Genomic DNA, 11991 nt, shown 5'->3' on the forward strand with positions numbered 1-11991 from the left:
TCTGGTGCTGCTGCCCAGTGGATCTTGTCTTATTTGTCCAAGGCTTCTGCCCACCTAACGCCTGGGCATTTGCTCCAGAACCTCCTCCTTGGTATCCCGATGGAGGGAGTTGGGGCATTCGCTCTTTTTGTGTCCTAATTGTTGGCAATGGAAGCACTGGATTTGTCCCACCGGCCTTGGTTGATAGCCTCCTCGCTGGATCTGTTGCTGCGGTTGCTATTGTTGCTGTTGTGGTTGTGGTCTGGAGTAAGGCTTTGAGGTCACGCTTCCTCTCTGGTTCCTCTGAGGTCCAATAGACGTCTGACTCATTTTTCTCTTGTTCCAAGCCTTCCTGGCGTCGCTCACTTCCCTTTCAAATTGTAATGCCGTTTCCAGCACCTCGGCATATGAGGGGAGTCATTGCGGAAGGACTCTTCCTCTGATTGTAAGGTCCAGTCCTCACTCAAAAATCCTTTCTTTCTCTTCATCATTTGCTATATATCTGGTTGCGTAACAGGCTAGCTCTTCAAATTTTGCAGCATACTGGGTCACAGTCATATTTCCTTGTTCCATGTTTTGGAATTCCTTGACTCATTCTCGGCGGATAGTGCTTGGGAAATATTTATTTAGGAATAGTTCTCTGAACTGGTTCCATGATAGGCTCGCTACGTCACGAGTATTCTTGATTAGCTCTCACCAATGGTCAGCCTCATCATCCAACTCGAATACTGCCAAAACTATTCTATCAGCGGCTTCGGTCATGCCCATGGTGTCTAGTATTTTCTCTATCTGCCGGAGCCAATTTTTAGCTATCTTCAGGTCCGGTATGCCTGTGAACTTTGGGGGCCTCTGCTTCCGAAACTCAGAAAAGAGTCGAGTCCTCTCATTCTGCCGATTGTTCCTTATTTGCCCTAGTTCCTCCAAAATTTGATGACCTAGGTTATTGGGGATGTTAGCTACCGCGGGGATGGGTCCGTGTTGATTTCTAGGAAGGTTTCGTACATTGTTGCTGGTTTCGGTATAGCCATTAGCTCGCGTGTCCACCATTCTGTTCATGGTACGTGATGAGTTGGTTTTCAGTCTTAGAAAATATTACTACTTAGATTTGAAATAAAGGTTCAGTTTCCTTAGGGTGCACTAAAGCAAGTAATAGTTAATAACATAGATCAACACATCATTCATATATTATAATAGGCATCATTACAAAAGGGCTCCTATATCGGAGTTACATTCAAAGGCATCTATGCATCACAAAGTTCAGGTTATCTTATTCTAGGGATTCCCATCGGCGGGTCTTACAAAAGTCTAGTTTTACTATCCCTTGATTTAGTTCTTGTTTCCCGACCAATCAAAGTCTTTTTCTGGGTCTTCATTAGCGGAGTCGGTGGCTTGTCCCGGAGAGCGGGGGGTGTACATTGGTGAGGGGGGATTGTGTTCAGATGATATCTCTATAGGGTAGGCTAGGTTCGCTCCTTGCTGCTCTGGTGGCTGCTCCATATCCATCGGTTGATTGTCGCCTGGCCCGTGATAACAAGATTTGTGGCTTTCAGCCTGAGTCGGTGCTATGGTGGTCAAAGCTCGGTGTATCAAGGAGTCCATCCTCTGTTCATCTTGCTCCATTCGGACTGCCTTCTTTGCTGCCCGGCTCAGAAATTGTAGGCGGCGCCACACCAAAGACCTCTTCTACGCCCTCGTATAGCGGGTGTACTCTGTCTCCACCTTGCGTATCTCGGTTTTGATCATTTCCTCGGCGGTGATTTCACAACGTCGGCGGCTAAAGTAGGGGCTGACAGACATGGCCCTCCTTCCTTGCATACGGAAAACACCCCACGAGTCAGTACTGACGTAGCCTCCCGATGACATCCTAAGGTGGAAAATATTTTTATTAGTCAGTCTTCTTATAATAGCATGATAGAATAAAATAAGATAAGGGGTAAAGGCTTCTAGAGTCGCGTATAGGGTTACGAGGGTTAAGGGTTGAACCTAGGCTCTGATACCAAGTTGTGATGCCCCGATTCTACACTATTGGTTGCAGTCAAGGGAGAGTCACTAATGAGTCCTATGGTCAATAACCAAGTAAGATCCCAGATCGCCGGAGGAGTCAAATTAGCCTCCCTTCTAAGTCCAGCTTTCTTAAGCAGCGCACTACTCTTTTGATAGATCTTAAAAGGTATTGACACAAGGTCTCATAAGTAACGAAAGGGTTCATACATAGAATATGAATACATAACAGCCGCAAATATACTTAATTCAAAAGATGGTTCCTTTACATTACATCTCAAAAGAAAGCTTAAATCTTCAAATGAGTCTTTACAAAACATCCAAAAAAAAACTTCTAATTTTTCTAGGATAGCCAAAAGTCTTCAAAAGTTTCAGGCTCGTCATCTTCAGCTATGAGTTCGTTTCGTCACCTGGCATGATACGTCATGAGCTTTAAATGCCCAGTAAACACATACACACCCTACCCCTTTTTCCCAGTCCAATACACAATCACGATTATAACATCAAGTAATAAAGCATGATACTTCAATAAATAGATGAAGGGTTAAGTTAGATGTTAGCAAACTAGAAATCCCCCAAAGAGATTTCGTCCTCCCAACCACAAGAATCGGACGCGGATTATTCGGTATGCCCCCTCTTTTGCTGCTTTGTTGCAGAACTAACCTCGGATGCCTACCAACGGTTATGTACCACTTAGCACCAACCGCAGGGCCTCAAAAGAGACTGTAAAATAGGGTCTTGTCCGAATCCTTCCTTACACCAAACCACCTAGGGTCCGAATACAACCGCTCCGTTCAAGGGTTCCGAAAACTACTTGCGCAAGACTTTAACTTTCAAATGGGGAACGCATCCCAACAATCCATATATCACATTTCTCATCTTTTCATTATTCAAGTGTTCGAAAACCCAATACCCTCCCAATTAGGTTTCCCGTTAAATTAAATGTTTTAAATCAAGTTAATCCAACTTACGAGACAATAATATCCACATAGGCATGCATCCATAAAGCGAGGAAGATAAATAACATAACCATGATACACATAATAACATGCCAAGATACGCTCATATGTAAGTAGGCAATTCCATGAATTCAAGGGCATAAAACATCCATACATAACACAGTTTCCAGATTTAATATCACATGAAGATTGAGATAAAAGGAATATTTTAAATCTTCCACCGGACTCGGTCTCCCTATGGTTCGTAGATAATTTGATCTAGTTTCTAGAACACTTTTCAGAAATGAGATTGCTTTTCCAGATTTTAAGTTATTTAGAAAATACTCCAGCGCTGTCCAGAATCTGTCCAGATCCGTCGACCATTACGAAAATTTGATTTTCTTGCAAACCGCTTGATGTTTTTCGATGAAACAAATTTTAGTTGAAAGATAACATCTTAAGGAAGGGTTTGACATGAAATAGAGGTCCAAAATAATTTTGTAAATTGTTCTGGAATTTCTGGAAGTGGGCTGCAAAAACAGATTCTAGGGTACTTCGCCCAAAACAAGAAGATTTATGAAAAAGGGGTTCCACCAAGGGAAAGTTTCATTTCTTTTGTGAAGGAAATATGCTAACTATCACATGTTTAACTTAGAAAATTTGTTTGGAAGAGTGCCCTTGAAAAGTTGAGAGATTGGTGCAAAAAGAAGATGGTTTTATGCCAAAATGGAGAAAATACAAGAGAGATGTAATCAATACTCAACTCTTAGCATTTTTAACATAAGAACTTAGTAATAATAGATCTGAAAACATTATTTATAACCTTCATAAACATGTATTGAAAAAAAAGAAAAATGGAAGAGAATGTTGTGTTTGTGGCTTACCTACTAAACTTTGCACATGAAGCTCTCTTCTTCCTCCTTCTTCTCCTCTAGACTTCTCTTTCTTGCTCTCCTCCCTCTCTCTAACTGAAATGTGTGTGTGAGTGAGTGTGTTGTGTGTGTTTGCAAGCTAGGGGGTGTGTTGGTATTTATAGACAAACCTTTGAGGCAAAAAGTCCTAAAAGTCCCTTAGTTGGATGTGGACGGAAAGGTTAGGATTTGTTTGAATTCTAAAGGAATGGAAGGGATTTGGGAGGATTGTTCATTGGTTTAGGCAACTCCTGGTTGTAATGAAACTAGTTCTTGGATTTTGCATCCTAGGTCTAGGTCACTAGGTGGTGTTTTCCTAGAAGTTCATGATAGTGTTTCTTGGGAATTTGATTTCCCACCTACTCCTAGGAAGGGCCGACCATGGGGAAGGGTGAAGGGCCAAATTTTTAATTATTTTATGTTCTAGGCACATTCCTCTAGGTGTATATACATATATATATATTACAAGATTGATGGTACTTCAAGATACAAAGTACAAGTACTAGTTTTTGGGGCAAGTTTTGAATTTAATTAAAGGGTGAGGGCTTGGAGTTAAATACATGTAACTTATGTAGAATTAAATTAAGTTAGGGATCCTAATCCGGTTAGGGAAATTCCTGTTTCGATAAAAACAAAAATAGTAATGCTAACCGACAAGATTCGAATTAATTGAAGTAAACGATGGGGCTTTAAGAAAATAATTCAAACATTAGGGTCTTTTAAGTGAATACATATTTCAGGGGCTTCACACATCAAATGACCCAATGTATTCACCACCATTGTCTGATCGGATACACTTCAATTTCTGCCCTGTTTCTCTTTCAACCATGGCCTGAAAATGCTTACGTACTTCTAGAACTGATCTTTAGTTTTTAGTAAAAAAGCCCAAACTTTCCTTGAATAAACATCAATGAAAGTAACAAAATAAAGTGCACCACTATGTGTTCTAACTTTCAAAGGACCACAAACATCCGAATGAATCAACTCTAATACATTTTCTTTCCTAGAAGCAACATTTTTATGAAAAGAAACTCTATGTTGTTTACCCGCCAAACAATGAACACAAGTTTTGAGATGTGTACCTTTCAAATCGGGTAGAAGTTCTTTCTTGAATAAAACTTGTATCCCCTTTTCACTCATATGGCCAAGCCGCTTGTGCCACAATTAAGTAGAAGTATCATCTTCAAGTGCATTGACAATACCTTTACAAATTTTTCCTTGCATCAAATAAAGTATATGAGTCTTTTTGCACTTAGCTACCACCAAAGAACCCTTTGTGAGCTTTCATATTCCATCACCAAATTTGTTGTTGAAGCCTTCATCATCTAGCTTTCCAGTAGAGAGAAAATTGAGGCAAATGTCGGGAACATGCCTCATATCTTTAAACAACAACTTGCAGCCCAAATTTGTTTCCAAGCAAACGTCACCCATGCCAATAATCTTGGACAAACCTTCATTACCCATTCGAACAGAACCATAATCTCCTTTGGTGTAGGTAGTGAAGAAATCAACTCGAGAAGTCACATGAAAAGAAGCACCAGAATCAATCACTCAATTGCTCTATTGGCCCACAAAATTGATACAATCATCTTCACAAACGACCATGAGATCATCGGTAGTAACTGTCATTGTGTCTTCTTGCTTCTTTTTAGTTTTCCAAGTAACCCAATTGCTTCCATTGAAGCTAGACATACGACCCACATTCCCCTCGATTGATTTATACAAATAATTAAACCCAAATAAACCGTAAGCTCTGATACCAGTTGTTAGGGAAAATATATGATTCCCTACAAGTAAATCAATCAATGGGAATAAAAGCTAATGAGGAAAAATTAAATCAAAAGCAACAAAAGAATTTTACGTGGTTCCCTCAATATGAGGTACGTCCACGGGATCGAAATCCGATTCCACTATCAACCAAAAAGTTTCCAAACGATTACAAACGAGACACAAATGGTCTCACAAACCACCCTTAGGTGAATTCTAAATAATCACAAATAAACAAGAGAAAAGACCTCACTAAATAGATGAATCAAAATCTTCGAAACCAGAGTTGAAGAGGACCCAAAATAACGAAATATTCACCAACTTAATTCCACACAAAACTAGTGCACCAACTTGAATGTACACCCAAGAATCAATGCACCCAAGTATCAATGTTGCTGCTGCTTTACTCCACTTCGGGGAACAACAAATTAATTAGGGCAGCCGTTGTGCATTATACTTCAAGAAAAACAAAGCCATACATATCTATATATATATATGGTTGAGTATTGGGTTTTGTAATCAAACCCTAATTGTTACCAAATTGAATTAGGTCTCCACAAATTAGATATAATATATAAAAATATATTATAACTAATACCAAATTAAATTAAACTCTTTTAATAAACCAATTGTGTCCCACACTTCAATAAGGGGGTATACCCAACAGTGACAATCTTGACAAGGTTTCTGTGCCGGATGTTTTTCAAAGCTTGGCATTCAGCAATAAAGCTCTTGGAAGCTCCACGTTGTTGAAGATTGAGTACCTTCACTGCAACAATTGTTTCATCTGGATCGAGAATTCCTTTGTACACTGTCCCAAAATTACCCGAACCAATCAAATTGCTCGAACAGAATCTATTAGTTGCATTGAGGAGCTCTTCGTAAGAAATCTTTGGGTGTTCATGCCCAACGGAAGATGATGTTGATTGTGGCTTATTCTTTAACTTTTTTGCACAGAAAAATAACCAAGAGGCAACAATTATCAAAACCAAAATCAACTTGAAAGCAATGTGCTTCTTGGGCTTTTTAGTTGATTGCACGGGGTACAGGTGAAGATTCAGTTCTCGGATCCCCCCACAGAGCTTCATGTTGCTAGACACCTCAACTCCGCTCACATCTTTGAAGACCCCTTGAGCAGGCACTTCACCCTTAAGATCGTTAAATGAAAGATTCAAATGTTGTGGAAAGCTTGGCCATGTATTGTGGACTTGGGCCAGACAGATTGTTGGGAGAAAGGTCTAAATATTGAATGCTTTTCAAACCACTCAAAGCAAGAATGTTTCCTTCAAACAAATTCCCCTGCATAGAAAGCAATTCCAAAGCAAAACAATTTTCCAAATTGCTTGGAATCTCTCCAGACAATTTGTTTTTTCGAAACATCAAGTGCTGCAAGATTTGTCAAATTCCCAACTTCCTCTGCAATGGACCACTCAGAGAGTTGTATGACACATTAAGGACTATTGAGAGAGATGAGAGACTCAAGATCTGTTTGGGTATGGTTCCATTGAGTTTGTTGTGAGAAAGGTCTAGAGTTTGTAGGCTTTGGCAGTTGCCTAAACTTGAAGGTATGTTTCCTCCTAAGCTGTTGTTTTGGAGATAAATATACAACAGTTGAGTGATGTTGCCAAAGGAAGATGGTATCTCTCCACTCAATTGATTTGATTCCAAATGCAGTCTTTTCAAGTTTGATAGTTTTCCGATCGGAGCCGGAACAGTACCTGCATGGACAAGGCCACATGGATGAGTGCGGTGTCAATTGATTCCACTAGATTTTAAAGTACCATTAAAAAAAAAGAATAAAGATTGGGACCCCCTTTCCCTTCACCCCCTTTGATCCCCTTTCTTTTTTGATTAGTCGCTTTTTCTTTTTCTTTTTTTTCTTCTCCTCCAATCACCAACCACCACGTGTGTATAGGGGTGGTGGGGGTTGAAGTTTGAAGGGGTCTAAATCACTACTGTAAAAAAAATTACTAGAAACTCTTATAACAAATCAAATCTTGAATTTTTAATTAATCTAATTTAGTCCTAAATTTTTAGCTATTTTAGTCATTACTTTAAAAATAATAATAAAAATAAGGGTAAATTACATATACACCCCGAGATTTGATTAAAATACGAATCGCCTCCTGTGGTTTTAAAAATTACATTCTATCCCCTGAGATTTCTAATTTCATAATAAATCGCCATTTTTATTAATAAATCATTAAGTCAATTAACGGTTTTTAATGATATTAAAAATATGTTTCAATTAATAATTTAGATAACTTTATTATTGTATAGGAGGGTAATTATGAATTTCATTTCTTTAAGTTAATTCTATTAAATAAAAATTTTTAATAAGGAAATATTTATAATTTTTTAAATTATAAGAGACAATTTATATTTTAAACAAACTTAAAATAAAATAAAGTGTATTAGCAATTCACCTAAAAACTAAAGAAAAGAAAAGAAAAGCCATTGCCAATTGCCATTCACAGCAATCTCCATCCCCAATCCCAGCAACCCCCTTTCCCCCAACCCTAATCCCCATTCCCCATTAACCCACACACCCAATCCCCATTCACACACACACACATACATGTATATATTGAATAAAATTAGGACTTGATTAGAAAATAATAAGAGAATTCATACAGGCTGGCCAGAGATAATGTTTGAAGTTATAGATGTAGAGGAGAAATTTGAGGACATAATCCATGATCACCACCTACAAGGCTCCCTCAAAATTCACCTCTGCTGAGTACCAACTGGGGGTGGAAGTAGGGTCCGTTGTGAGATCAATAATATGGAGCTAGGGTTTCGTTGGCGGTGATGTTTGAAGTTTCAAGCAGAGGAGGTGAGTGAAGTGAGTAAAAATTAATCAAGTCTTGGTCCTAGACCCAATGCGATACTCACTCCAAAGTGGAGCTAGGTCGGACACCTCAGCCCTATGGCCAACACTTGCTCCGAAGTAAGACAATCATAAGAGTTCGGCCCAATGTACGAGCGTCACTCCAAAGTGGGCCGAGCAACATGGTGGACCTTCTGGATGGACAGAACCACTCCGAAGTGGGCTGAGCAACATATTGGACCTCCTAGTTGGACAACCGTTCTAGAGCAGACCAACTTAGAGGAGGCCAATTCACTGAAGATCTTTCTTGGGCCCACAAGAGACAAATAACTCTGCTCCTCTCCCTCTGTATGAACAGAACGTGGAAACGTGGAGGTGCAGAGGGACAAGGTGCGTATATGACAAACCTGCATCCGAATGGTAAGCGGAATGGTCGTCCTCCTCCAATGAGAGATGTCCGCTAATGAGACAAACAAAACAGACCTGCACCCGAGTGTCAGGCGGAGTGGTCGTCCTCCTCCAATGGGAGACGACCACGAATAAGACACATTGGACAGGTAGCGGAGAGAGAAGGACTTGAACGACAAACAACTTTCTCCTATAAAAGGTGAACACTATTCACTCTCGAAGGAGGATCCATACACTTAACACATATACACTCTGTATTCTCTCCTCTCTCTTTTTCCTCTCCCTAAGTCCTTGACTTTACCGTCGGAGGGGTTTCCGACCAAACCCCGGTCGGGCAGCCTCACCGTTTGTTATTCTGTGCAGATCTTCAATTCCCAAAGCCTGCTGTTCATCCACGAAGTTCAACCCTTCTTCATTGTGCGGAAATCACCCCCGCACAGTGAGGAAGAGAGGGACGCAGAGTTGCGCAGTGGAAGGGGAAGCGGGAGGAAGGAAGGAGACGCGGGATCGGATTATCAGAGGGTTTCATCCTCTGTGGTCAAGTACATGTTTTTGTGAGAATAGACGGTCTTGATTAGTTAAATGGTTATATGATTTGATGCCGTTAAGTTTAAAATAATTGTTATTTTAATTAGTTTTTTATTTTTTATTTTTTTTATTTTTTATAAAATGTTGAGCAAAAAAGTGAAAAATAAAAATAAAATATGATTCGATGCGGTCAAGTTTGGGAATTTTTTTTAAGGTCTCTGGATTTAAAATTTTATAACATAAAGGACACTCAATATTTTCATAATATTTAAGATCCCTCAACATCAATCCAGAGAAAATTCGATTCAGAGAAAATTCGATCTAGAGAATTTCTCTGGACATATCACTGAGAAAATTCTAAATTTCTCTAGACAACAATAAGGACTAGTGCTCTGCTACAGAGAAAATTGGATTAGTCCAAAGAAATTCTCTGATTTGGACTGAATTTTCTCTGGTTTGGTCCAGAGAAATTCTCTGGTTTAGATTGAAATTTTTCTAAATTGATTTGAAGGACCTTAGACATTATCTCCTTGGCATTTCATCAAACACCTTCTTTGCTAAATCCATGTCCCCAGCTCTGTGCGTATTTTGTATATTTTCAAAACGACCTTGTGCAGAATCAGAATCAAGTATTTTCTTTGATGAAATATGATCATTTGTTCTAATTTGAAAAAGAATATAACAAAATTATTTTGAGAGTAAGAAATTCATGAATTGAAAGCAACTGTAAATTGTGTGTAATTCATTCATAGCATATTTATTACATTGAAGACACGGAATTTAATTGAAGACACTTGATCATTTTTCCTTCTGAAACTCCAAAGACTATAATATTCCTTAATGTAGTCAGGAAAGCTTACAAAACTACTATGTGGAAGCCACCTATATAACAATGGTGCATGTTTTGATGACATCATCTCATGTTTGCATCTTTGGCCACCATGGCTCGTCTTTCTTATCACCATGGCCTTCATTTCCGAGCTCTGTTCACCACAACTGGAGTTCGAAGTCACCTCGAACTGACTCATCGGTGAAGTAGTAAAAAGTGAAATATTCACGAACCCTCGCAGCTTAGATCGCAGTTGTTCAGCTTAGATCGCAGCATTCCGGCGATGGCGTGGTAAATACAGAGGCGAAGGTGAAGATCGAAATGTGCACAAAGAGAGAGGGTTTGGTTTGGATAGAATGAAGATCAGAAAGAGAAAGAGAGAGTCAAATTTCTCTGATCTGATATATGGGTGTGTGTTTAGGGATCTTAGACATCAAAAAATAATATTATGAATCTCTTCCATTACTAAAAATGGAAGAGGAACCTTAGACTAATTTTCTCAGTTTAAAATAGTTATTATTTTAATTAGTTTCTTTTATTTTTTATGAAATGGCATTTAAAAAAAAAAAAAAACTTATCAGTGTAATTGCAAAAATTAGTTATTGTTTGATGGAGTAGTTTATAATTTTATATTTTAATATTTGTAATGTTTACCATTTGTAATGTTTACCATTAATCTATAATTTTTTTTAAAGGAAAAGTCTGGGATAATTTTTTGATTGAGTGGTTATGTGGTAGAGATTAAATTTATATATGGTGGAATCTATGTGCAGAATAAATCTAAATTACAAAATAATAATTCTAAATAATTAAGTCTGAATTTATGTCTTTGTTAAAAAATAGACAATTAATTTGTTATAAGGGTCAATTAATAAAAAATTCATCATAAAATTTGTGTAAGATCTATTTGATTCGAACGAAATCTTTTTTTTACCTGTAAGAAAGTTTTCCCCCATACTGAGTGTGTCCAAGTTGAAGAGGTTGGCAATAACTACAGGTATAGTTCCATGAATTTTGTTTCCACAGACAAGTAACTTCGTCAATTGGGTTGACAGATTGGCGATCGAGCTCGGCAACACGCCTCCGAAACGATTGTCAGCAATGTCCAGGAATTCTATCTGGCTGCAATTGGTCAGAGAAGTTATGAAACTCAGATCATCCGGTCTACCGCTTCCGAGATCATTGTCAAGAACATTGAACCACCACAAACTCTGTAAATTCCCAAAACTCATAGGTACACTGCCTGTGAAATTATTGTAAGGAATGTCAATCCTTGAAATTTGCGAAGCATTTGACAGCGAATCGGGTATGGGACTAGTGAAGAAATTGTTTGCCAAGTAAAGTGTGTGGGTGATTTTCTGACCACACTGCCCACCTAGTAATCAGCTGGAGAGCATCGGCAAAATAGATGGCTTCAGTGAACCTGCGACAGAAAGAAAAGGCTCCGGCGGTGGCTCTTCCACCCGGGGGCACTCCGACGATCAAGTCAGTATATCTCTCAAAGATAATCAAGTGCTAAACTCACAAGCTTGAGTATAAAACTGCGTACCTTAGACCCACAGGGGTGCGTCTCTTTTATAGTTTATTTAATCCAAGTCCTACTAGAAGCCTGACTTCTATGGACTTCAATTTAGTACTTACTTTGGATTCCTCAAGAGATAAAGATAAACTCCCTAAGAGCTTTATCCTTATCTTAGCAGAAGTCTTCTCTTTTCTCTAGGACTCTTGTCCATATCCAAGTTGAGTTCCCTCTTCATTCTAGGACTCTTGTCCCTTATCCGCTTATCTCGGATTCCGATA

At 38.8% G+C, this 11991-nt stretch overlaps 1 protein-coding gene across 1 annotated transcript; it reads right to left on the bottom strand.

Moving 5' to 3' along the window:
• Window positions 1-6213: 6213 nt before the first annotated feature.
• LOC145818848 (LRR receptor-like serine/threonine-protein kinase EFR) lies at window positions 6214-11423 on the bottom strand. Its single transcript, XM_082912923.1, has 3 exons — window positions 11126-11423; window positions 6888-7012; window positions 6214-6744 (listed from the first exon to the last, which is right to left on the bottom strand). The coding sequence occupies exons 1-3, from the start codon at window positions 11421-11423 to the stop codon at window positions 6214-6216; spliced, it is 954 nt and encodes a 317-aa protein (XP_082769049.1).
• Window positions 11424-11991: the final 568 nt, after the last annotated feature.

This window comes from Camellia sinensis, unplaced genomic scaffold (assembly GCF_055761805.1).
Source record: "Camellia sinensis isolate YWXY unplaced genomic scaffold, ASM5576180v1 Unanchor624, whole genome shotgun sequence".
Classification (NCBI taxonomy): Eukaryota; Viridiplantae; Streptophyta; class Magnoliopsida; order Ericales; family Theaceae; genus Camellia; species Camellia sinensis.